Source organism: Gymnogyps californianus, chromosome 6, assembly GCF_018139145.2.
Source record: "Gymnogyps californianus isolate 813 chromosome 6, ASM1813914v2, whole genome shotgun sequence".
In the NCBI taxonomy this organism is placed as follows: Eukaryota; Metazoa; Chordata; class Aves; order Accipitriformes; family Cathartidae; genus Gymnogyps; species Gymnogyps californianus.
In genome coordinates, this window is record NC_059476.1 from 37482085 (window position 1) to 37509575 (window position 27491).

The following is a 27491-nucleotide window of genomic DNA, read 5'->3' on the forward strand; positions in this document are numbered from 1 at the left end:
CAATCAGCGGGCGGGGCGGGGCCGGTGTCTGCCGACCTCGGGCCGCGCTCCCGGCGCTGCGGGCGGCCAATGGGCGCGCGCGCGCGCCGGTGCTCTGAGGGGAGTGGGCGGGGCGGATGTGTCCAGGCAACGGCGTGGCGTGCGCGGGGCGGGGCCGGGCCGCTCAACGGCCGCGCTCCTCAGCCGGCGGCGCTGAGTGGCCGGGGTCGGGCTGCCGGAATGGCGGGCCGGGCCCCCTGGCCCTGAGGTGGCTCCGGGGGCCTGGCGGTGACCGGGTTGGCCCCCGCGAGCTCGGCAGCTCTCAGCAAGGTCACAAGAAGACTCGGGTTGAGTCGGTGCCGAGGCCCATCCCCTCCGCCTGCGGGCCGTGCTGTGCCACGGCGGGTCAGCCTCTGCAGTTTGTGAGGGGACGCTGCCTCTGCGAGGACCCCCGGGTTTTCTGGCTTCAGTGTGCCCATGAAGCTTCTTTCAGTAGGAACACGCTCTGTGTCGTCAGTTTGGAGTAGGTTGAGTCCAGGAGACATACTGCTTGCCCACTGAATAGCGCTATGTTTGCACATTGGTTGTGCCTTACCGATTTATTCAGGTAACAAACTTCTGCTTTAGGTCTTATGAGTTATTTTCACAAAGTGGCATTTGCATATGAGTGCGCTGTCTAAGTTGACCCTAGATATAATGTCTTTGGATTACTTGTTGATTCCTAACTGTTCAAATAGATCTTAAGCTGGAGATGAGGAAGGTGCAGGCGTGTTGATAGTCCTGCGTGTCCTTGGTTTCAGTCTTTGCCTGCTGGCTTCAAGTTTTCTCAATATTTGGAAGTCAAGACTCCTAGATGCCAAGCACACGTGAAACATCTGGAAATGGTGTCCGACATGTCTTTGGTGAATAAATTCGGTAGAAGCAGTTCCGGTACAAAGCCTTGCAAAGACTGGGGTGTTAGTTCTGTGAGCCAGGACAGCATCCAGCTGTGCCTGAGCGTTTTAGCCTGTGTGAGCTGCTGGTGTAGCTCCCAGTGTAGTGTCTGCTTCTGAACCTCCCTAGTTGTCACAGCTGTCTGAGAGAGGGCACTTGGCACACTGTGCTAAATTTTAGTCTGCCAGATGATGTTGTAGCCACCTGTAAAGTCCAGAAGGATAAGCTGCAACGCCAGCTATTTTAATGACTGGGATTTTACCTAATCGTTGCTCAATAGTGATAGTTATCACTATCATTTAGTGATAACTAGTTGCTAGGGTGTGTTTCGTATTTGGTGTAGCTGTTATCTTAGCTTGCCTCTGTCTTGTGTATCATCTGGGATGTGAAGAAGAAGAGCCAGAATTTACTTTTCTCCACCAGTGTTGCAACAGTTTTGGTGCTATGTTGTGCAAACTAAGCTTTCTTTTCTTTTACTGTTTTCTGTGATTTTTCTTAGAGAAAAATTTAGATTTGATGTGTATTGGGCATTTTGTACTGCACTGAACTTTCTGATGTGCATCCATGCTTTCTTGCCAGATCTCGACATGTTAATCTCTGAAATTGTTTCCTGGCCAGCTTTTCAAGTTCAGGCTCACTTGGAGGGTGCACTCTGTTTCTGTGTCTGCAGGTTGTTCTTACTTTTCTAAAAATTATACGTGTCCTTACTGCCTAAAGATGATTATGAGATTTTGTTCTTCTGAGCATCCATGTAGGAAGGACTGGAAAGTGGTTTTAAGGTTGCTTTGGTAAAACTTGATCCGTTGGGATGTGGTGCGGGATGCAAATTGCACAATGGTGAGAGGAATGTCCCAGCGTGATCTGTTATTCCAGTGGCCTTGTGCAGCAGTCATCACCCTCTGCAGATAACCGTGGTGGAAGAAAACAGATTGGTAGCATCTGTAGTGGAAGGACCTTCCTGAGAGTGGCAAGGAGGTAGAGCACTTTTTCAGCTGGCAGAAGGAAAATACTGCTGGTTGTTTTGGGCTCTGAAGAAGATTTAATTCACAGAGGAAGGCCCAGCTTGCAAAAGTGTACCCTATTTTCATCATATTGTAGAGAGCTCTGGTAGCTACTAAATCCCCCATAGCAACACAGGGATGTTGGAGTCACGGCAGAGTAGGAGTGTGCCGTGTCCAATTAAGGGATTGGAAAAATTAATTGCTTTAAATTGCCCAAGCCTCATGATGTCGTGGTAGCCAGATATAGACACAGTTCTTCTAACTCAGCGAGGATGGACTTCACATAAATGGCATGGCTGTATTTTTTTAATGGAGCCTGTAGTTTATAAGGGCAAACATAGAGACGATGAATCAGCTGGCAGTGAGGGAACTAATGTGGGTAGACTCAAGTGCTTTTCAACTGATAAGCCCTGGATGCTTAGCTGTGTCACCTGAAGAGAACAATTAGGACAGCAGTGCTCAACTTGTAGCTCTTCAGCTATTGGGAGCTTTGGAGCAGTTCAGGCGAGTGCATCACGTAACTGTGTCAGGGCTGAGCTGATGTGCGTCCTCCAAGGTAAACCAAACCACTGCCTGTGGGAGGAATGAGCCAGCAGGGCCCAAACCCCTGGGGCCTCACTGCAGACCAGGCGTAGCTCTTCTGTGCAAGAGAGCTTTGAGATCCCGAAGACTGACAGTCACCCAAGCCTGTGAACCGTTCCCTTCGTGTCCACCCTCCAAGGTGCCTAGCGTAGATAGTTGACAACCCCAGCGTACCACATGTCTTCGTCCGGGTCCACAGGAGTTGTATTCTAGTAGATGTGACTATGCCATAGCTTGGCTTTCTACCAAAAATTGCCTCCCATAGGATTCAAGATGAGATAAGAACATACTGTGGTATATGTCACTCCCCAGTATACCCTGGTCCACATAAGTTGCAAAGAAGAGAGAGAGAGAGAGAGAGAAAGTGTTAGCAGAGTTTTGAAACCTCTTTTGTATTTAGGCTCTCACAAAATTCCGCAAACATACCTGATCTGTTACCTGCAGTGTATTTGGAAAAATATTTTGGGATTCCAAAGTTTGCCTTGGCAGCAAGGGAAAAAACGGCTGAGACTTGCCGTGAGAGAGAAGGGAAAAATAAAGAGGTAGAGAGGGGTGGAAAGTTCAGTGAGGCAACAGAAGAATGAGCCAGAAGTGATTAATTAAACAGAAATTTATATAATGCAACAGCATGCCCCAGAGTGGTGTGCTTAGTTATGCAAATACGTTTTGATTTTCTATCGCAGAGATCAAGTGCAACCATGGTATTTTCTGTGGATGTAATCTCCTGATGTTTGCTTTTTTTTTTTTTCCTTCATTGATTTACACACAATTGGGATTTGGTACTATAGGAGCAAATATATGAGAGGTTAGCTTAACATGATTTTGATACATGGTTGTTTGTAGTGTACTCTTTCAGCATGGCTCTGTAGGGATTTCAGCACGACTGAACTCTCGGGTGATGAAACTGTCCTGCTGGTATTGCAGGAACCAGATCGCAGCCTAGTGCATACATTTATTAAGTTCCACCTTAAAATGAGTTATTGTTGCTCATATTACTCATAAGAGAAGGCTGTTCCAGAATTTTGCTCCTCTGATGGCTAGAAACCTAATTCCCAGCCTACGGTTATTCATTAGTTTGAATGTCAGTTATCATGAACTGAAAAGGACACTTTATAAAGATTAATCAGTAGCATAATATGAAATTGAAGGTTTATAAAGGGTTTGTCACAAATTGCGAATTTCATTGAGCAGGAGGGCTGGAGGAAGGGACCTCGAGAGATCACCTCGTCCAGCCTCCAGTCCCAAGGCAGATCCAACGCTGCCTGTGCCATTTCTGACATATATTCTCTAACCATTTTAAAGTTGTCCTGGTGGGAGGATTCTGCCACCTCCCCGTCTGACGGAGTCCAGTGCTCTGCTCTCCTCCCTGCTACACAGCTTTTGTGAGAGTCCTGCTCTTCTCCTGTCACTTGTATAGGGAACACTTACTCCCTCCACCTTCAAAGCAGTCTTTAACATCTCTAAAGACCATTATCATGTCTTCCCGCTTCTTTTCCCCTTCCCTTTTAGTTTGTGTCAGATGTCCGATCGTTCTTATCACCCTCCTTTGGATTCTCATTGCTGCGCATGCCTGAAGTGAGGTATCTGTGGTTGGATATAGCTCCTCAGCTCAGTGCTGGCTGTCCTTTTGCTTGTACACCTTGATGCAAGGTTTGCCTTTTTACAACAGCTCTGTTTTTTTCCCCCACTGTAACCTGCTGGTCCTAATCAGGGGAGCTGCTTCTAGCAATTGTTCCCTGTCCTACATAACAGGTTACTCCTGCGTCAATGCAATTAATGGATTGCTTGGGAATTTTTTCAACTTGTGTCTGTTCGAAGTGGCCATTGCCTTTAATCCGCACTTGCAAGCGGCAGTTTATGAGCTCTTTTACCACCACTCATGATTCCAGGCTGCCAGTTCACAGGGAACTTGGAGTGGGATGATGAGCAGCATCAATTTTGAGGTGTCAGTGTCTGATAGGTTTACTGGTTTAATCTTTCCTAACTTTTGTTATCATGCCCACATAAGATATTGCACGCAGAAAGAAAAAATTATCTGGCTGATAGACAAGGACACGCCAGGGTTTTATAGATCCCTGCAGACCCTGTGGTGATTTTATTTCCTTGATATTGTAAGTGAAACCAGCGTTCAAGTTAGGTTACTGTACAAACCAACCCTTGACCTCGGCTGTAACAGATGAGCTGGTTTCTGTGAATGTCTGGCTTTGTATGGGACAGGTGACCCTCTTTGTATATGCACTTGATTTGTAATAAGCAGGATAAGAATGAAACACTGTGCCCTCCTCGGATGAATGTTGATTGTTCCCAAGGGTTTGCAATGGTGTCAAACAACTTTTTTTTTTTTTTTGAAGGCTATTTAAAATGCAGATTGTGGTAAAATTTAACAGTATCGCTTCAAGTCATCATAATGTTTTTCAAATTACCTCCCTCCTTTTGTTTCCTTGTTTCATTGAGGTGAATGAATACTGGGAATTAAGTAGCTGTGCCTTCATTGACAGAAATACCATCTGTGGCACACATGCTCTTCATTTACTTCAGAGGAGTAACCAGGATCATAATTAGGCCACCAGGGCAGCTGTGAAAATGGAGCTATAAACAATTTTTGTAAACAGAGTTAAAACTTCCCCATTATTTGACTGAGAACTAGGGGTGTCACTACAACCATGTGCACACTTTGGAGTGGCTGACTCCAGGGTTTGTCGTCCGTTTACCTGCAATCTCACAGTTGCCAGAAAAACAAGGAGAAAATGAGATTTGTTTTCTTTGCTCCTATGTATAGACTAGATTGCCTCTTAATGCAGGGAAAAAACATCTTCAGGGAGCTTGATGGACAGAAAAACCTGGTAGCCAGTCCTTTTTTAAGTTGAGAGATTAAAGACCTCCTCTTAGCTGCGTGGAGGAAGGCTTCTGGGGCTCCCAGGAGCTGCTGTGAAGGTGATCCAGGGAGAATTATGAAAGCGGTGAAGCCTGTGAGCTGGCCCCCGGGGCTGAGTTCCTGAGGCCAGAGCAGCAGGAGGGGAGGTGCTTGAAGCATAGCTGCTCCCCTGCTTCTCCTCTTCAGCCGTGCGTGTGAAATTCCCCACATAAAAGACCTGTGAAGAAGCAGTGTGTTTGTAGGTAGGTTTTATCTTCTCCTGTGCGAGCAGTATGACTTCCTCTACTTATAGGTGGCACCAGTATCTGCTTTTCAGCTTGTTTAATGCTGTCCATTTTGCCAGTGCTTCTCAGCTGTTTATAACTTGCTAAACTTAACAGTCAGCATGGAAATCTTCTGTGCTGCGGATGTCTGCCTTGGTGTGATTTGTTGTTTTTAAAGATTCATTTAATGTGCATTTGATTTTAATTTTTTTTAATATTCTCCAAACCCCTTTTTCTGTGATATTGCTACACTGGCAGTGCAGTAGTCAAAAGAAAAGTTATAGTAAATGTTCCAGTTATCCAACTTTTAATGAATAATGCTTCAGCTTTAACAGGTATTAAGAATGGGTTTGGATTTTTTTCTTCTGGAAGAACAAGATAATGTATAAAGATGTTTCTCACATGCTGAACACCAATCCCGTTTCTTTTCTCTTGCAGCTTTTGAATTGGAGCAGGGGGTTAAGAATCACCAGCAAATTGAAAAGCACAAAGCTGCAACATGTCGGGCCGAAGTGGGAAGAAGAAAATGTCCAAACTCTCACGCTCAAGCAGGGCGGGCGTTATTTTCCCTGTGGGGAGAATGATGCGCTACTTAAAGAAAGGAACGTACAAGTACCGAATAGGTGTTGGAGCACCAGTTTACATGGCAGCCGTCATAGAGTACCTAGCAGGTAAACCAAGAACCTGATCCTGGAAGTGCTGATCACACGCAGAAGCCAGGGATATCCATGGGATGGGATACGAACATGTTCAGCACTTCTGAAAATCAGGCTCTGCAAGTGCAGGATCTGTTGAAATTTGCTTAAAATGCTAAGGAGATTAATTTGCATCTGAGAATGGAAATTTTCTCCTTTAGAGGCACCATGCTGGGTCACTAGTTGGAAGGATTATTTTTTATTGCTTTTCAGAGTGAGGAGTCACATCTAGGTAGTTTCTGTCCAAGAGAAAACTGATATGAATTAGGCTTTTGAGACACCTGGATGTGAATAACAGGAGGGAAAAAAAGCAAACCCACCTTGTACATCTGTTGTGCTTTTTAAGTGAACAAACTCTGTTTCGCTGGCTGCATTTCTCCTTGCAGAACAGTGTCAAAGTGTTATGAAATATGGAGGTTGTTCATTTGTATTTTAAAAATCCTTTTGACTTGCCTAAGTGTATAAAGAAACTGTTTCAGGGTTTAAATCTTCCCACATACCCTGAGTTTTCTTTTCCCTTCCTTTCTGAAATTGACCTGAGAGGAAAGGGCAGGTGTTACATCGCGATACAATACACTGCAATATACTGTGATGTATTGTAATATTTCAGACTGTCCTACAATCATATCTGCTTGGTTTCTTATTTAATTGGGGAAAATAGCACCTTAGCGAATTGTTACAACGCTCGATGCAGAGAGGATTCTGGTTCAGGTTACTTAGGTGTTACAGATCAAGACTGAGGTGCATTAGAGAATCTGTGAGGAGTCACAAGCCTGGATGGAATTAGTTGAGTGGGTTGTGTTTCAGGAGCATAGTTTATTGCCAAAGTGGAATGGAAGAAGCTTGCATGGAGCCTGGTTGTCCATATAACAGCATGCCAGTCTTTATGTAAAAATTGCTGTCTTTTTTTTTTTTTTTTTTACACATGAAAGCCTGTTCTCGCTACCAGCCAATAAAAGCACTATTTTCTTTCAAAGGTGTGGAGAAAATCTGAAATAGTGATAATTTCGCTATTAAAATTAAATTTCTGATGATGCCTAATATCATGTTACAGAAACTTCCACATTTGTGCTGCTTGCTTGCAGGATGAGAGTCGATTTCCCCCTGCCCCCCCCTCCCCCTTACTTCTGGAGTTGGAGGGAAAAAGTACTGCTTGTGTGGAAGAAATGTAAACAAAATGTTTAAGCTTGCATTTATGTTCACCCCCAGCTCCTTCAAGAGATAAGTCCAGAAAAGGAGCTGGTTTTAAAGTAAAACAAAACACCACTGAAAAGCAGAATCAAAATCCAAGATGGTGAGCATCTCTCCCACTTGTTTGATTTTATTTTGGTTTTTTACTGTGTAAGAACAAACATGTTTATATCAAGACCATTTAATCATAAAGATCAGTTCTCTAAGTGATTTTGGAGAAGATCTTTCACTTCATTAAGAAAATACGTATACTCTAATTTGCACAATCCAGTTTCATATATTAAAAATGAAGTCTTGTAACTGCAGAAATCTCTCTCAGTGGAGCTGGTGCAGTTGTGCTGTACTGGGGGAGTCCGTGACTTGCAGAGCTTGTTTAGCTGTCTGCAACATGGAGTGCTACTCAGCAGGGATGCTTCAGAGGCTGCAGGGAGTTAGGGGGAAAGATGGAGACAGAGGATTCATAGCTCTCATAGCTCCCCTGTTCTACCACAGTGATTTTCAACCTTGTTTTTGTTGGTAGGCCCCCGTATGTTTTCTGGTGGAGGTTCAGGCCTCTTCAGGAATGTCATACATACTAATTTCTCTATAGCAAGGTGTGTTTGCTTTACTTTATCATCGATTGTGAATCGCTTAGAAGTCATCTACAGACTTCTGGATGTCCGGGTATTGCAAGAGGAAAATCATATTACGTGGATTTTGGAAATTGCACTAACTTTTGTGACTGAATAACGTGCTGCATAGTGACTGCTGACCTTCAGTCTGGGGAGGAATACTTTTTTTTCTTTTCCCACTCCACAGGGTTCTATAGCATTCAAAGGAGTTTCTAGGATAAACATTTGGAGATGCTTGTTCTGAGCTGTGGCAATTATTACAAGGTGTAGTAATAAATTGTCAACAGCACATCTGGTATATGCAGCACTTCGGTAGTGCAGACTGAGTTATGGTCATCTTTTTATAACATACAGTGCAGCACTGTTTACCTATTATCTGAACTAGAACAGTGTATATCTTGGCTCTGCTTCTGGCTGGTAAGTGCAGTTTAATTTAAATCATTAGTATGGTAAGGGCAGATGATGTGTGGGCCTACACTTTGTTTTAGAAAAAAAGAATGTGTAGTCAACCAGACAAGAAAATTGCTAGATGTGTAGGCTGGGGGCCCACACAAATTGTAAGAGAATGTTATTTTAAGCTGCTTGGTCCAGCAGAGAGAGGACCTCCTCTCCCCACAACCCTTTATATATTGTAATAGAATGGAGTAATGTTCCTGAGCAAACACCTATTGCTTGTGGATAGTGGTCTTTCCAAACCAAAGTTTCTGTGCTCTATCCTGAGTTTTGTTTGAAAAGATTACAAAGGTGGATAGTTCAATTAAAAAACAGCGTTGCAACGTTTAACCCTGCTGATCTAGTTATTCCTAATATGTATGTGTGAATATAGTCTTTGGTTTTGGGAAGACTTTAGAGACAAAATGTGGTTTTCCAAGACTGTTGTCAGACAGTATTATATGTCAAACTGGTAATGTTTCTTAACGTTATCTGATGCTTCCTACTACAAATTGCAGTTTTCTCTCATGGACTTGCAAATATGAAACGGTGGCTACTCGGGCTGAAAGCCTGCATACAGGGGAACTGCTTCAGGCTAAATCTGGGACGGGGGGAGTAAGGGGGTCTGGTTCTTAAACTGTGTCACAGAAGCAAGTTGAACCGTGGTTTTTTTGTTAAGTTAAAACATTCATGTGAACTTCTTTTCTAAATGCCTGGCTGCTTCTCTGCATTTGAGGAGAGACTTGATACTTTATGAAAGGGGAAGGGTGGTCTCTGCCATCTCGGAGAAATCTGCTCTGTTTGGCCAAGCTGTAACTTTGAAAAATCACGGGTTGCTCATGCTCAGTAGAGACTTCTTTGATTTTAACAGCTCAAATCTCCGAAGACTTGGTCCTTGCTGAGCATGCTCCAGCCTCTCTCAGCTCCCAGTGCTGCCCAGACTGCCTATGCATCGTCCCCCCGGAGCGACGGAGCATGCTTCAACCTCTCAGCTCCGACGTGTGACAGGACTGCGCATGGGCCGCTCCACGCAGTGGCTGAGCATGCTTCAGCCCGTGGCTACAGGTGCTCAGAAGGACTTTCCCTCTCACTGCTGTCCCTGGCTGCTCCTGGTCACAGCACTGAGAGCAGGGAGTGGGCTTTCTGTGGTCTCAGCGGTACCAGGCAGCACAGGGGAGGAAGCTCTCTGATGTGAAGGCAAAAGCCGCACAGAGGCAGGTGGCAAGAGGTCTGGGACTGAAGGCAGGGAGTACATCAATAGGAGTTGAAGGAGAGGCTAATCCTACTTACTGTCCATGAGGTGGGAGGGGCAGGCTGGAATTAACTGGATAAGCAGACTGGGAGACTGGGAACAGGTTCCACACTGGTCAGAGAGGGAGACTGGGAACAGATCATAACATTTTGGGGAGATGATGGTTATAGGAGAAGAATATTGATGTTAGAGGCAGAGCTGGGGATGGATCTGGCTAGTGGGGAGCGCTGAACTGATGACCAGTGGGCAAATAAATGGCAAGGGGTGTCCAAAAATCCTGCCAGGAAGCTGGAAAAATAGGGCATAGGCCAAGAATTGGATGGAGGGGGTGCTGATAATGAAGAACCTAGAAAGGAAGATTGAGCCTGAGTATTACTACAACTGAGAAGAGTAGATGAGAGAAACAAAGACTGTCCAGGAAAGGCAACTGAGATAGAAGTCTCAGGTGTGGATTGCCAAGGAAAGGAGAAAGGGCTGTGGAGCTGGGAAAGCAAGTCAGGGCTGGGATGGGGGCAAGGTGGATGAGGCTGGAAGGGTCAAACAGGACCAGAGCTGCCTGATTGCATTCCTCCGGGGCCTAGAATGGACCAGCGATTCTCCTGTGAGCGATCAGCCATGCACGTGGTCTGTTGATGGCCTATATTTGTGTTGCCCTGAAGCACTGAGCCTCTTGACTAGCATCATCTGGATGGTGCATATACATCTTGAGCATCCTTATTCCCAGTTGCCATGTGGTTCAGAGTGCCTTTTGGCTTTGGTATGTGTTCTGTGTTACAAGCCACTAGATCCTCATTTTTTCCCTTTGTGTGCAAGATAGATTGTGGCTGCACCCCACAGCCATTATCAATGCCAAATCTACACTTTGGCTTATCAACCCCATTGTTAAAATGCCAGCAATCACCGCAGTGTATCTTGAGAAGAGGTACTTTTACCTCGACTGATAAGCTAATGTGAAGATGATCTCATCAGTGTTCTAAGGCTTTTTTTTATAATCTCTCTATGCTGTTTTATATCTTAGGCTTGAAAATCATATTGCAAAACTGCAGCTTAATTCCTATCCAGAAGGTTGTGTTTACTGGAACAGTGTTGGGCTCCACTGCTTCAGAGTTAAAACTCCATGAAAAATTGGCCTCGGTCCCATTGGATTTATGGACTTTGCAACAGATGCATGCCAGACTATGCTCTGAGTGTGCACGGGGCTGACTACAGTCATCATCATCTAAATCAAACATCAACTGCATGTGTCCCGTAATGCACCTTCCCAAAATGTAGGCAAAGAATACAGATGCCTCTTGCTTAGGAAGCAGAAGACATGTGAATGGTGTGCTGGTCAGAGGAACTCACAGAAGATGTCAATGGAAAGCCATCTTCTCTAAATTAGGGCAGAACACAACACCAGCAAATACCTCCTCCTTCAAAGGACATCAGTTGGCATACTCCTCTGTCTGTTTCACTCATGTGTCGTCAAGAGACAAATCGAGCAGATACTTTTCCACTTGCAAATGGAGGACCAAGGACTCCATCATCTGATAACGTCTTTTCAGAGCAAAGGTATTATTGGGTAGATTTGTACATGGTAGTGTAACAGCAACTGTCAAAACTTATCCTAAAGGGGAAGTGGAAAACAAGATAACCTGTCTGAAATCTTTCCAATTCTGCTATCAGTAGTTCTCATATATCTTTCCTATCAGTCCAGCTGAGCACTTCACAAAAGCAGGCTGAGCTCAGCTGAACAAATAGCTTTGGCCTGGCTAGCGTGCTTTTAGTTCCCAGATACTCCAAATCTGTTGATCCATCAGCTAAAGAAACCTCTTTTGCCTGTATGTCACAGGATGAGAAGATGTAATCCCATTCAGGTCATAGCTTGGCTGCTACTTGTGTCGGTTGGAAGACAGGTATGTTCTTCCCTGGTCCTGAGCGCTTATCAAACAGGAGAAAAGAGTCCTTTAAAAATACTAGATGTTGTGTAGAGTCAGTGGATAGTTCTGGGCATTACTCTGTTGACCAGCATTCGACGTTTATCTGAGGCCAATGTGAACTGTGGAGTGCATAAATGAACTAGTTTGCTTGTAGCTATCTGCGCTGAAGATGTCTGAATTTGAAGTTATGCTTCCAGTGTGGAGGCATCTCTGTGGATTTTGAGTCTTGAGGGAAGCAAGATTATTTCAGATTTCATTTCTTAATGCCTGCTGCTGAGAGCACGTAAAGTAAAAACAACTCATGTCTGAGAATATCAAGATGCCTGATTTCAAGAGAGCTTGTTATAGTATAGGACTTTATTATAGGACCTATATTCCCAGACTAGTCTTCTTAGAGTTTAGATAACCTCAGCTGTCAAGAAGTTTCTACTTGAAATGTAAACCAGTTTCTTTAGGGATCTGTTGTTATCAGCAGAGGATGTGATAACTGAAGCCTCCAGATTTGATGTTGCATTTTGCAAGTGCCATTTTGTATTCTTAAGACTATGAGTCCCTGCCTCCAGCATGAGAAAAATATGCATATAAACAATTGTTAGAAGGAGGTAAGGCAATTATTTACCTATGCAAATAATTGGCATCCTTTGATAAGTTATATGCATATTCCAAAGTCTGCCGTACATCGTCTCTGCCTTGGATTCCCTTCTTCCCGGTGTCCTCTGGTAGATGGCTGGCATTTGAGTGTTCTGCGTTTTTTGCTCTTAACATTAGGCAGAGGACATTTGAGTGCACCATCAGGATGCTGCTGGCCAAAGGACCCAGAACCTGGGGGAGTGGGGTGAGCACACAGGTAGCAGGATGTGCCTGTTGTTGGCACATCTGAAAGAACTTCAGTTACCGCGCAGGTAAGTATGTGTTGCTTTTTTTTTTTCCCTGATGCAATTTTGCTCTGCTATCAGCACACATCTGCAAAACCCACTGGAGAAATCTGGGTGTCTTTTCTTGCTTTATGCTGGTCTGCACAATGGATGGCAATCTGTTCCTGCTGTCTTCTGCTGCATTAGCTCCACTGGCAGAGGTCTGGGAGGAGGGTCTGAAACTTCCAGCCCTGCAGCCCCACAGGGGTGAATATAGCTGGATTATGCAGGATCTCTTTTCAGTCTCCTCCTTTAAAGTCCAAGTCAAATGCTCCAAAGTTAGGAAATGCCAGAGCCGAGGTTGCTGGCCTAACTTTTAATGTGGGCCCAGTATGTATTTGTGGTGTGATACTGTTTCTGATTGTTCAATCACATACTGCTTTTTCCTCATAGCAGTGGCCTAGTTATCGCAACCATGGTTGTAGTATTTCCTAAAATTTAAGTGCTTGTCTTTGCAACTTTGATAATGTTTCTTGAAAGTGGTGCATGAGTAATTGTGAAAATTTTCAACAGACACTGGCTGTTTCTTAAACAATTCACTGTGAATATGCACATAATTCTAAACAATGGCTTTTACGTCGCCAACATTCAGTTAAGTATATATGCTGTATAGTAGTGAAAACTGGATGACAAGTATGCGCTTTTGTTATTCTAACTGAGTGAAACTGAAAGCTTGTCTCTTTCCCATGAACTAAACCTCCTGTTGAAATCCTTTGGATTTTAGCCAGAGAGCATTATGTAGATTTCCACTAGATTTTTCATGAAAGTTCTTCTTTATATAATAGTTACAGTTCTTTATTTAGTTGATAAAAAGGAGTAAGATATCATTAATAGGACACTGATGGGCTGTGACTTTCTTACCCTTGTTACTGACAGATGTAAATACAAAAACCAAAACCAGAAGGCAGGAACACTGGATACTTTTAAAATGAAACAAGGTGTGAATATGATTTTTATGATTATTTGGAGCAAAACATTCCCTTCTCCTTCCTTCTCAGTTCTTACACGAGAAATAACTTCTGAGTAGGGGCCAAACTGTGTAAGTTAATGAATTATACTGATTGCTACAGTTTAAATAAACTCAGAAAGACATGTCTGTGTTTCCTCTATAACAATTAGAAAAAGCTCAGTGACTTTAGTCACAGTATAAATGTTATTGCAAATTTAGAGAAACTACTTTTGAAGTGACCTCTTGTTCCCGGAGATGTAGAAGGAACCTTCTACCAATAGTTCATGCATTGAAGCTCTTATGTTGTCTCTGCTTGCCTCTAAGTCAAACCTTTCGTATCTTGTTCTGAAATGAAGCTTCTCACAGATTTTCAATGCCCTTTAATGCAGAATTGCAGCATCGCCTGGCTAGTTTGTTGGCTTTCAAAGTATTTCTTTAAATGCACCTCAGTCTTTGTCTTACCTGGTCCTGAGAATCCTTGCTGTTTTGTCAGAACTGTCTGTACTAGGTTTGGGGTTTCATTGCATGCTTTACTGTTTTATTGTTACAGGGTTACTGCTAAATTTTGGACTGCTGATGTACATTTTTATAGGGTGTTTCTTGTTTTTTTTGAAAGAGAATTCTGACTTGGGACTTGTAAAAGAAGTTATGTGAACCAAGCTTAGCATATTTTCTGCTAGCTATCCTTTAGGGGATTAGGAAGAACAAATTATTTTACGTAAATTTACAAATACATTGAGTATGGTTTGGTTTCTGCCTTTCTGTAGCAAAGACCATTTAAATCGGGAAATGCCCCTGAAAAGGTAAATGGATATTAAGAAGGAATGTAAAATGTGTATACAGGGTGTACATAAGCTGCATTTTTGTTACTCATTTTTATCTCAATGTGTTTACAGCTGAAATTCTAGAATTAGCGGGAAATGCAGCACGAGACAACAAGAAAGGAAGAATTGCCCCCAGACACATACTCCTGGCAGTTGCAAATGATGAGGAACTGAATCAGGTACCCGTTTACATTTCAGTGTGAGAGTTACGTGCTGTGGCGTGAATGAAGCTGCTACCACGGAAGGTTAGAAACAGTTTAGTCTGACACATGAATGAGAACACAACTATTAGAGCAGAAGAAGACAAGACTGTGCCCACTTGAATAAAAGCAAACAAAAAAGAAGATTCTGAGATATCTCATCTTAAATCCTCTGGATATAAATTTTGCTTCTTTTGTAGCCTGTGAGTCCTGTTGAAGTGGGTAAACTTGATGCTTAATTTTTTCCTCAGGGACATCCAATACTTAAAGAAAATGTGCCATATGGAAGACCTTTTCCCAAAAGCTGTAGAAATGTGTGTTTTCTATTATACTGGCTGTGAGGCCCATCTTGGGTAGGGATCTGGCTCACTTTCTGCTATTGCTACCTCCAGGACTGCCTCCCCGTCCGTATGCCCAAGTCCCATTAGCAACCAGACTGTGGTTTGCGGTGCTCTGACTCTGAGGATCGCTTGTGGGATCACTTCTGCTAAACTTGTTGAGTGAGAAGAGAGATCACAGCATGGGCTGCAAATTGCACCATTCAGAGGTGCTGGAAAGGTTCAGTCAGCATCAGCGGATCTCTTCTTGGTTGGCCCCATGTGAAGATGTATGACATCATTCACACTTTGAAAGATCCCTGCACTTAATATGACTGCTTTAAATAATGAAAATGTGGTGCCCATGAAGTCATCTAGCTCTGTTTCCAGTCAAGGGGACTGAAAAGTCAAAACAGAGGCCAGGAGAGAGGGAAAAGCACGCTGACACTACCAGCCCATTCCCCGCTCCGTGGCGCTGGTCGCTGGCCTGTGAACTGGGGACTAGATCTAGTGTTGTCTGTTAGGAATTACCCAGACTTTGTCCTCCACGTAATATCACAGCCCATTCCTGTTGTTCACCTCTGCAAACCAGGTTCTTGGGGCTCATACTTGCTTTCACTGAATCTGCTTCCCTGCTAAAGGGATCTGTAACCAGTCCTTCTTTGAGCAGGGCTGTGGTGCAATCGTTTTTTTTAAGTAGCCTGCAGGTGCTTATCATCTTCTCTTACCCTCATTCACTGCTTTTGAGTCACCAAGGTCAGGTATGCAGAAAGACCAGCACTGGAAGAGAGAAGAGTGATTGACCAGTACAGTAATGGAGTTCTCCGGGTTGTGCTGGCTGACCTCACCGTCACCTGCCAGATTTCTTGTTATTGTGGATTTTCTCCCTAATTGTTTTTTGTTTTGGTTTTTTTTTTCATGATAAAGGGACAAGGTGCAATGCTTTAGGAAGTGTGGGCTGTACTTGCGTATGTGTAATGGAGTCAGCAAAAATAGCTTCAGTGCAGACTAAGAGAATCTGTAACGTGCTCCTTTACACTGCTTCTCCTTGCAGTTGCTAAAAGGTGTGACTATTGCAAGTGGAGGTGTCCTGCCCAGAATTCAGCCAGAGCTTCTAGCCAAGAAACGGGGTGCCAAAGGCAAATCTGAGACCATCCTTTCCCCTACTCCTGAGAAGAAGGGAAGGAAATCCATGGTGAACAAAAAGAGCGGGAAGAAGGCAAAGTCTACCAAGGCCCGGACACCCAAAAAGGTAAGCATGGGGCAGATACGGGATTCCAGAGGTGTGGGAGAGGGAGTGGATCTAAACCAACTGAGATTATTAGGACAAATAAATTAGCGCTTCTGCACTGTTTGTTTGTAACAACTGGAAATGGGAGGTAGGAGTTGATAGTAGACACACCAGGGTTTGTTGTTTTTATCTAAACTTTAGAAATAAAGGCAAACACAGTATTTTTTTAAAATGAATTTTCGTAAGAAAAACCTTTAAAGCTTTGAGGGAAACTTTTCAGATTTCCATGTCACCCTTTGCAATACTTTCTTGATAACTGTGTAGAGTCTCTTTAACTCCACACTAACTGTGTGGCAGTGAACTCTAGCTTTTAAAATAAAGGAAGCTGTATTTTAAAACATTTTCTATTTGAGAGATGTCACATCTTCAGCCTTGTACAGTTACTGGGTTGCTGTTAAAGATTTTTCACTGTCCGGAGAACTTGTCCTGACATGGTACATAAACGTTATTTTGACAAGCTCTTTGTTTTATGTGTTCTTAGGTGTGCTGTTGTTAATGTTTTCTAAAAGAGTTGCCAGAAGAATAAATGAATTGGAACTTGAGCACTGCACCTTCCCTTATGGTTGCCCATCATCTATCACCATCCAAAATGGTTTAATTTGGTAAAGCAGTAACCCAGATCAGTGCTCTTGGTTTGTCATTCCAGAGCATGCATCTTAAAACACTGCTAAATTTTTGATTGGGTAGGATTAAATGATATTAAGCTTTGACCTAAGCTTTTTAAACTTATGTTAAGCACATCTTTCTGGAGGCCTCAGCTTTAATACATTTCCATAGCTGAGAATATGCAGAAACAACTTTTAAAAAGAAAACAGAGTTGCTTAATAGGATGCTTAATAGGATGCCTCTGTGTATTGATCTCAGCTACCAGCTTTGAATTGTGCACATGCAGAGTTTGGGACTTGTTAGGAAGAGTTAGCTTCTTGACATACCTTAAATCAAATATTGAGAGATGTGAAGACATGCTCCAGCAGCCCTGGTAGGAGCAGGTTTCCTGCTCCTGAAGCAAGGCTGCGTGAAGGAGTGTGTCCCACAAAGGGGATTTTGCATTCAAGCTTCAGCTATTAGTTATTTCATTTTGTCATTCTGACTGCTTGTATGGAGGTGTGATGGCTCGCTTCTGTCAATATGGATTCAGATGTATGATATATTAGCTGAGACTTACGATTTTTTTCAGATTATAAAGATGGTTTTTCCTTCAGATGGGAGCATTTGACTGGGTTACTAAGTTACTAAGTTTGATTTAGTATGAGCTCTGCTCTGTTAGCAGCAAAAATAAGCTAGCACACACCCACCCGTAAATACAACCTTAATTGTTGGTAAAACTACAGATGGATGTGGGTGCCCTGACTCTTAATGTGACTACAAACGTATGTAATGCCTCAGATGAACCTCTGATGTTTTAGCATTATATAAACAGTGAAGACCTCTGTTGTTACATAATCTTTGGGGATTAAAAGGCTATGAGTAATATATTGATCTGAGAAGATGAGATTTGTAGTAGCTGATTAAATCTATCCATTACTGAATAATGGTAAATGTTGATTATTTTTTTTTTTCCTTTGAGAGTTCTTGCTTTTTTCTTTCCCCAAATAGAACAAACAAAAGGACAATGAAAAAGAAGGAGCTTCAAATTCAACATCTGAAGATGGACCTGGGGATGGTTTCACTATCTTGTCCTCCAAGAGCCTCGTGCCAGGACAAAAGGTAATACAAAGTTATAACAGATTGGGTTCACAGCAATGGAGCCTAGCATAAACGGAAGGATGCTTTTGATCTAACACCAGTACAAAATCTTTTCTTCGTTCTCCCTTAGTGGTCCCAAATTTAAGGCCAAAACTCACTCAAGTCATGGAAGGGGTAGAGGGTCTCAACAAATATGTCTGCAGATAAAAGATTTCCGAGAAGAATGCTGGTCAGCCTCTCTTCTCTAGAGAGCGCCATACTGATTCATTTCTTGGCCTAAGTTGTATTAGTTTTGTTCAGTTTGGACTTGGCTGCGTTGTGCCTGGCATCCTGCCAAACCAGGTTTAACCTTCTAGGCTATTTATTATTTATAAAAGAGTATTTCTGGGCCAGGTCCCAGCATCACCTAGCAACTTCCAGATGTTGGTTTGTGCCAGAAGCCTGGGTGCTCCATCTGAAAGTGGGCCATGTCACGCCGTTCTCTCACTGTTCAAATTGAGGACCTCACCAGAGCTGCAGGGCATGCCTACTTCTCCATCTCAGCACAGACTGTGACACCTTGCCTGGCCAGAATTACAAAACTGTCCCACCAAAATACCTACATGTCCTTGGTGTCTGGCCAACTGTTGGTCCCATACTTTTTTTTCCCCTGTACTCACCAAGAGGGAGGGTTTTTTGCCTGCCTTAATTTTTGGACCCTTTGAATGAAGCTGGAGTTTTTCTTACAGATTTAACTATGGAGATACAGTCAAGATTTTTTTATTATTATTATTATTATTTCAAATAGTAAAGTCATCTGGAAAAAATGTTCTTCCTGAAATTGCTTCTGTAAGCCCCCTGTACTGATGGTGTACCCTGTTGTATGAAGCAGCACTTAAGAGTTCAGTCTGTCTGATCCTATCTCTTGCTAAAGCGGCGATCTAGAATGTGCCAGACACATAATAGATCCAAAAGATTGCTAAAAGCTGTAATCTGGCTGGGTAGATGAAACTTCGATCTCCTTTACTAGAGTTCAGTCCTGTCCTAAGTTCCTCCAGAATCTGTGCAGCTTCTCACTTTCTTCTCTAAAATAGGCAGTCCTTATTGTTCTGGTTAGGACTTAAATACTACAGTGTATCTTGGAAGAAATGAGACGTGCTGGGCACGTGTTCAGCAACTGTAAAGTCTTTTTAATGATTTTTAGGATTTCTGTCCTCTGCTGTTGCTCAAAGTGATGAGGCTGTGAAAGCTGGGGAGCAGCCTTTTCTGAGCACCTTAAGACATCAAGTTTTGGCCAGTTCCTATATCCAGATGCATGGGTGGGTAAAGCATTCCATATTTTATTTATGCCAGGAACTGAAAGGGTAATTAATTACTTGAGTGGTGAAGCCTTTATAGATCAGGATAGTGTTCAGCCCTTCTTCTCAGCCCCTACAGTAGTTTACTGGGGGCTAGTGTTTCTACAGGAGAAAAGCTTTTTTAATTTTAGTGGTTTTCTCTTTAAACAAAAACATTTCCAAAGTCAGCCTTTTCTCTTCAAAGTGTGATGCTAGAACATGAATTTTCTAGCAGTAACTTCCTCTGGAGCAAGCTCCCAAGCTGTGGGCATATCACAACATAATCGAAGTGGTGTACAAATTAATTAAAGGCTAAAAATCAGAATCACACATATTGAACACAATAAAACTACTGATCTCTGAAAGACTGAATCCAGCCTTCTTTAATTTTAGTTTTTTGGTATGAAAATGATTTTGCACTCGGATTACTATTTTTTTTTTTTTTCCCTACTCCCTCATTATTATTTTACAGCTTTCTCTGACACAGAGTGACATCAGCCATATTGGCTCCATGAAAGTAGAAGGCATCGTTCACCCTACAACTGCTGAAATAGACCTCAAGGAGGAAATAGGTGAGGCTCTGCTACACGCAGAAAAAACAGATCTAGAGTTGGAACAGTAGCTGGTCTACTAGCTGCCTGCTGAGATCCCATCCTGTTTCATCTGAATCTTCCCCAGGCCATAAAATATCACTTACAACACTTCTGAAAATCAGGCTGGATCTGACTAGGTATAACAGGCTAATCACTAATTTATCTTTTTTTAATGATGCCTTACGACAATCAAAACACAGATAATCTGTTGAAGCACATGAGCAGCAAAGGTGTAAATAATCATTATTGCAGTCTTTATTGGATTATTTTTACATTTGCCTCTGAAAATTCCATGACAAAAATTATATATTAATAACACTTCTAATTATGCTTTTCATTGTCAGATTTTACATACTTTAGAAATACTCATGTACAAAGCCTTATACTGCTCATGTGAAATAAGGAAGTATTATTACTGCTGGTGTACAAATACAGAAAGTGAAGCAAGAGGGAGGTAAAAAAGATATGCAGTCAGTCGCATAGAGAGGCACAGAATCTAGTAGCAGGCTTTTGGATCATTGTTTTATACAGTCAGTCATCAAGAGCTTCACTGGCATCCCAGCTGTGTTTATTTCGGAAAGTAGTAGGGTTTGTATGTTGAGTTGATTTTGGAGGCTGAAAATCTGAGTCCTGAAAATCCCATTCTTCACTGTTTTAGCCATAAGTCAGGTAGCATTCTTACAGATAATTATATTAAAGTAATTTCCAGTAATAACATTCAGGGGTTTTCAAGACCAATAAAAAGTAAACTTTGTCTGTGGCTAGGTAGAGTGGTAAACATAAACATCAGCTGCCTGCTGATAGAGGGAAACAGGATAATATGTGTACAATGTTCTTCTTTTAAATAATGTAGAGTTGTTTTTTCACGCTGATACTTTGAAGCCTTTTGCTCTGTGTCCTTGCAGGCAAGGCATTGGAAAAGGCTGGAGGGAAAGAGTTTTTAGAAACGGTGAAAGAGCTTCGCAAATCTCAAGGACCTTTGGAAGTTGCTGAAGGTAAAAAGGATATGCTCTCTTTTGGAAACAGCTCATTTCATATGTTCTTTTCTCTGGACATTCTGATCTGTTCTTCATTATATATGTGTCTTTGCTTATGTGATGTAAATGTTTCTGTTTCTTCTTCGAAGCTCTTGCTGATATGGACAGCCTGCTTGGAGGGAAAAAAAGGAGGAATAGGATACCTGTGTGCTGTGCACATTCTGTCTTTGAGCTTCTAGGTGCCACCATAAGTTACAGCAGGCTGATTAATTTATCTTAGGCAATTTCTGTCTGGGAGTCTAAAAATTAAGGAAAACTTGTGCTGTTATCTCTGTGCCATCTTTCCTGTCCTGTTTGTACTGCATCCCTTAGTGAGAATCAGAACCAGCTCTCAGTCTAACAGACAAGGTATAAGAACAGTGGTAGTTTTTAAATTATTCTGCTTTGTGCATATTTGATGAACAGTATAGTCCAAAGAATTACCTTACTTTGAACACAAATAAAGATGTGATACAATCTTTAGAACTGGCACGCTTTTTGGAAGAGCAATTGCTGCTCTTCTCCCAGGCACTACAGCTACATTATAGAAATACAAATTACAGTAAGAGCTCCCTTCAAATGTTTAACACATCTGTAGCAGTGAATAGTTTGGGACTTGAGATTATGCCTTCCTTTGTGGACAAATTAAACCAATTTATAGGAGTTGAAGGAGGCTGGAGGGCGGATGGAGAGAAGTTACAATATATCTTCTAGTGCCTTATTTGGCTTAGTATCTCAATAGTCAGGAAACTAAATGCTTTAAATAGTCTAGTTTTGGAAATTTCCTAAATGAATAGCCTAGTTTTATAATCTCAAATGATGGAAATTTTTGTACAAGGTATTTTGCTTCACTTTTGCATTGAATCAAAAATATATGCCATAACATCAAAGTAAACTATTTTTCTCTGTCAAGATCACTACCTAACTAGAAAATAGACTCCTTTTATGCTATTAAGGCAGTCCCAGGAAAGAAGATAATCTTAGTTTAATAGATAGGAAAATGTATGCTCTCAAGTGTTGTGTTGTGTTGCTGTGTTTGAAATTGCCCCTTCTACTGGTTTTGAGGCAAGCGATAATAAATGGTTGTTAATCACTGGAGGTCTACTGCAAACACTTCAGCTCCGGCCTAATGGGCTTGAATTGAAGTGCTGCTCACAGGATACCGGTGTTGTTTTCAGTCAGTTTGCTCCCTATGGTTAAAGGCCTGACGTTTCTCTTCTGGTTGAAATTTAAGTGGCACAGTGAAGCGTTAGACAGAATTCCTCTGTGCCTGCAACAGAATTCCTCTGTGATGGTGGACAAGTTAATAAATCCAAGTTTTTCATCCTTGGGCTTTAATTGCACAGCTAATTTCAGGGTGTTTAACCTGAGATTCCTGAGACCCAGATTTCCAGAAGTGCTAATAGTCACAATTGCAACAAAAGCAACCTGATGCCATGCTGTGCATGGGCACTGCAGGTCCTGGAGAAATATTAGGCTTTCTGAAAAATTAATCTGAGATTCCTAATTGGACATAACTGGTGGAGACTTTCAACAAACATCTTTGGTTTTCATGTCATTGTCTGAAATTATCCAGCTGTGAAGTGCGTCTAAATATTACTCCCTAACACTCTGGAGCTGTAATGATGGTGCAGGATATTTGTGCAAAGCATTCAGATAAGGCTGTGACAGCACTGCAGAAATGTCTATTGGGTGATTAATGATACTGTGTTCTGTGCAAGGTTTTGATACTTTGCATAAAATGAACTCAGAGGCCATGCTGAATGAGAAAGCTAAATAATATTATTGAATAACTGTGTGTTAACCAAATGAGCCCCGGGTTCTTTGGTCTCCAAAGAAATAATAATTGATCACGAAAGTAATGATGAGACAGTCAGATTATGATTGCAAGTGAGCCATCGTGGCACATTTTAATTCCTAATGTATTTCTTTGGAGAGGTAATGTAATTAAGAAAGTAGGTTGGATTGAGAGGTCATTGCAGGGTGGTTTCTATTCAAAACTAAATGTTATATTTTCGTTTGTGTTAGCTGCACTTACTCAGTCTAGCGGCCTAGCAGCAAAGTTTGTCATCCACTGTCACATCCCACAGTGGGGCTCAGACAAGTGTGAAGAGCAGCTTGAAGAGACTATAAAGAACTGCTTAACAGCCGCAGAAGACAAGAAGTTGAAGTCCGTGGCTTTCCCCCCGTTTCCCAGTGGCAGGTATGACTCTTTCTGCATAGGAGGATTCTGTATCGGGTAGCAGTGGCGTAATTAGCTGTCAGAGAGCTGCTGCTGTGACAGAGAGGTACCCTCTGCTCTGTGGCAGGAAAGGGGCTGACCCTGCCTCCAGAGAGGGCCGTGCGGCAGGTGCCATCTGACACTGTGCTTCTCCAGATTAAAGGAGCTTGAAGTGCAGCGTTTGCATGGAACGACCAGAAAGCCTTTATATAGAGAAATTAGCTAACCCACAGGAGAGCTGAGTGGACTTGCTGTGTTTTCTATTGTTAGGCAGTAATTTTCATTCTTCTACTATGGGCCTGCACCACCTGAGTTTTTATGTCCTTTCATTTTGCTGTGGTGAATCTTATTAAAACTACATTTGTACTAATAAGATTATACCAGCATAATACTGAAGGCAAGTAACAGTGATGCACCCTGAGCTAGGTAAATGTGGGGTGTTCACTTAAGTCATGCCGAGAATATATATTAAACAGACTAGTCAGGCAAAATATTTTCTTTCAAAAGAAAATCAATGTTTCTCAAATATAGCCCTTTTTTAAAAGGGGAACTATGAAATCAACTGTGAAGCTACACATTTCTTTCTCAATAACTAGCAAATAAAATGTGCTTGACTAAGAAATCCAAAGTATTTATCTTTTTCTTTTTTTTTCTTTTTTTTTTTAAACCGACAGTTCGCTAATCTTGCTTGGTCTCTGATCACAAGAAACCTTGCACAAGCCCTGCTAACTGCAGAAGTTGTTCTTTCGTGTTGGAGTTTGCATGCTTATGTTTAATTTGAAATGTAACTACTGATTTTGTTAGTAATGCCCAAAGAGTAGAGTATATAGTACAGTCCAGTTGTGTTGGCCTGGTAGTGAATAAAATGAAAGTAAAACTGTGTTTTGATCAGTGAAATCACCACACACCACTGAATACAGAGGAAGTGAAAATCTCATTTGTACACAGACACTTTTCAAGACAAAATAATATTTTGATGGATCAGGACAAAAGAATAAATAGAGGAGCAATGCAACTTTTAATTATTTTTCTTCCTTTATATACAGATCTTTTTGTTTATAGTGTTCAGTCAAAGCAAAATGTGATAAATTGTTTTACCACTCTTTAATAATAAAGTTCAGCTTTCAAAAATGAACTGTAGCTTTTAATGCCAATAGAAATAGTCTCTATAGACCTCATGTCTCCTATGAGCGTTATCTAAGAATAATCCAGTCTTGGAGCATTAGTCTTAGTGTAGATCCTTCTGCTGCTTAGTTCCATTTCACTCTGTTGCTCTTACAATTACTCCTGCTAACAGAAAATAGAGTAAGTCTTACCAGGTACTGCTAGTTTACACTTTATTTATCAAAGGGCCTCAAAGTTGTCTGAAAAAAGGCAGAGTTTTTCAAATAAGACTTAATGGTTTTGCTGTTATTTTATTCCACTTATGTGTCTGCACAAGGAATGCTGGTTTTGTTGGGTAGATCAGGAATTACGCTGTATTGGTTCTGTGAATTTTCATCTTTCCTCTGTTCCCATCTTAGGGACTGTTTACAGTAACTGATATAATGTGGCAATAGATGGGATATCTCAATTGTGCCAGGGCTTTTCACCTCTATGATCTTGTCATTAAAAAGCAAAGAAATGCAGTTTAGATGAAATTACTTGGGCTGTGAAGCAGATATAAATTAACTGAAAAACATTTTTAAAAAGTCCTTATCAATAGCTTGTTGCCAGAAAGGCATATTCGCTGGGTTGCTGCAGATGCTGTCCAGGGACTAAAAATAGGAAAATCTGTTTTCTAGTAATCATTTGGTTTACAGTGAATATGGATACAGCAATTGTTGATGACTGGTTTCCAAGCTCTTTTTTGGATGGTTTTTAATATAAATATGATAAGTAGTCTGAAATCACTAGCAGGAAATTGAGTAAGGAGAAGTGAGTAGTACTAAACTTAGAAAGGGAAATAAAAACAAATGCACATCACAGTGCTATCAGAGGGGGGGAAAGAAAAAACACTGCAAAGGCAGCTCTGGATGCTATTAAAAGAAATACCCTGACTTTTCAAGTGTAAGGATTGTTAGGCACTGGGATGGCTTATCTGTGCATTCTGATGTAGCCCCATCGCTGAAGATCTTTAAGTATAGGGTAGACAAACTTTTGAGAAGCGGAAGAGTTATATGTAATCCTGCCTCAGAAGAAGGACATGGGCTAGGCTGTGCTGGTGAATTTTTTTGGCATGGATCTAACTTCCTCTGGAGCATTATCATGCAGTAGAATCTAAATAGGAGGCATTAAACTCAAGAGCCGCCAGCCAGAGTTATGCCCAAAGACCCATCTGAAATCTCACCTGGGTCTTAACTCACCTTCAAACAATTCAGTATGTCCCAGTAAAGTCTCCTTCAGACTCTCTAAGGTACGTGGCTTCCTACATGCTCATGTAGCAAGCACTGCATTGACACTCTTCAGTGTTGTGCAAAATCAGCAAAACAATTACAAGCATTGCCAGGCAGCGGAGAAACTCCAGCAGGGAATGCAGGAGAGTGTCCTTCCCTCCAGATGTCAGTGGCAGAGGCACACATGTATCGCTTCAGGAAGGGATGCTTTCTAGGTCAAGGAATCTGTTTAGTGTTAGACAAGTAGAACAATGTGGAGACCTTCCTAAGCATGAGCATACTGCAAGGCAGAGTATTTCATTAGATAGGCATCAAGTTGAAACTGTAGCACAGTTCTTGAAATTATGTCCGGTATTATAGCAGTCGTATTTTTATATAGACAGAGATGCAAAGTAGCTGACCTTGATAGTAACTGTGCTTTTTGCAATGTGCTCTCAGCCAGTTCCCTTGTAGCGCGGAGATGAGGGTGAAGGAACTGTGTTGCAGCTGAATGGTTTTGGTGACTTGAAAAAGGAGAATGAGAATGATTAAGATGGAAAAAATGCTGCTGCCAAGAAACTTGAATCTCAGGGGTGTGGGCCTGGTGCCCCAAGAGATGTCAACACAGTTGAAAAGTCCACTTACTGTAAAGACAGGTAGCTTTTAGCTTTTCAGAATTGTAGGTTAGAGAATATTACCATCCAAATGAATGAATGAATGTGTCTTGGCCTTAATTTGGCTTGGGGTTGTAATTTCAATTATTTTCACTGAAGTCTCAAGCAAAGTATTTTTAATGACAGAGTGAGGAAGTCAGCTAAGTAGTTGGTGTGTTTTTTGGGTTTGGTTTTTTTTTTTTTTTCAGTTTTCAACTGAAAAAATAATCATCCCTTGAACTTTTTAGCCTGCCCAGCATGGCATGGAAAAGTTTAATGCTGAGGGAGAGCATTAAAAAAACTTTGTGTGGTTATAAAAAGTAGAAGCAAATGAAAACACTAACTATGCCAGCAAGGAAACTACTACAGCAGCAGATGAATATTGCTATCAAAACCTTGGGGTTTGCTTCTGGGATTTACACATTGCAAAACTGCAACTGGCACTATCTTAACAGCAGCCTGTAGTTGGTACAGCTATGGGTTGTTCTTTCAGCATCACATGTGCATAATGCTTGCACAGGTGGCTGACACTCACTTGTTCTGTTTTCTTCCCCTACCACATAGAAACTGCTTCCCAAAACAGACGGCAGCCCAGGTGACTCTAAGAGCTATTTCCACCCATTTTGACGGCACCAGCTCTTCCTCCTTGAAGAACATTTACTTTCTGCTCTTCGACAGTGAAAGTATTGGCATCTATGTGCAAGAAATGGCCAAGCTAGACACTAAGTAGCAATGGCAGCCAAATGAAACTTTATTTTTCAACAAACTTGAGTAGCATTAAAAGCATTAGAGGTGGGTTTTATTTTTTCAATGTGATGAGGCGGCGGAGTGGTAGTAGTGTGATGTGTTGTGACTTGATGAAGAGCTGTGACTAGAGATGAGAGGGGTTTAGTCCGATTTCTTCATGCTGTCAGCATCCTCTAGCCATTTATATCACCTTAAGCAATTGAGTTACCATCTCTTTTCAGGAGTTTGTTTAGTGTCCCTTGTTACTTTAGTTTAGAAATTTTTAAAGAGTAACCTCATTTTAGATTTGTAGTGATGAATTTTTCACACACACACTTTAAAGAAAGCTCTTAAAAATGTTCTGCTCCCTTTTCCCCTCCCTTGAGGGTAGATGGTAAACTTCTGCCTCCAGCCCACAGCGAAGGGAAAAGGATTTTAGAAGTGATGCATGAGGAGCTTCTGTTTTGCTTTTAACTCACAATAATCTCTGTAATTACTGAGAATATTTCATGGTGATTTTGTTTGTTTTATAAGAAAAGAAGAAAAAGATGTGTCAAGCGTGGTTATTGTTATAAACCCTACTTTTGCTCTGGGAATGTCTCACCTTTAAAAAAAAAAAAAAGGAAAGCAGCAGCATCTGTAATTAAGTGCTTGCTGTATCACACTTAGCAGACAACTAAGCAGCTCTTCTGGCTGAA

At 41.8% G+C, this 27491-nt stretch overlaps 1 protein-coding gene across 4 annotated transcripts; it reads left to right on the forward strand.

Annotated features, from left to right (window-relative positions):
• The first annotated feature begins 347 nt into the window (after positions 1 to 347).
• On the forward strand, positions 348 to 27409 carry LOC127017929 (core histone macro-H2A.2). 4 transcript variants are annotated; one of them, XM_050899256.1, is made up of 9 exons: positions 348 to 586; positions 6072 to 6304; positions 14493 to 14599; positions 15992 to 16189; positions 17825 to 17935; positions 19703 to 19802; positions 20729 to 20818; positions 22868 to 23042; positions 26632 to 27409. In XM_050899256.1, exons 2-9 carry the CDS (start codon positions 6133 to 6135, stop codon positions 26795 to 26797), a joined length of 1119 nt encoding a protein of 372 aa, XP_050755213.1. In that variant the 5' UTR covers positions 348 to 586; positions 6072 to 6132; the 3' UTR covers positions 26798 to 27409. The 4 variants fall into 4 exon arrangements, with proteins under 4 accessions (XP_050755213.1, XP_050755215.1, XP_050755214.1 ...); XM_050899258.1 differs by lacking the exon at positions 26632 to 27409 and adding an exon at positions 19909 to 19960 and having other exon boundaries at positions 22930 to 22991; XM_050899257.1 differs by lacking the exon at positions 26632 to 27409 and adding an exon at positions 19909 to 19960 and having other exon boundaries at positions 22868 to 22928.
• The last annotated feature ends 82 nt before the right edge of the window (positions 27410 to 27491 follow it).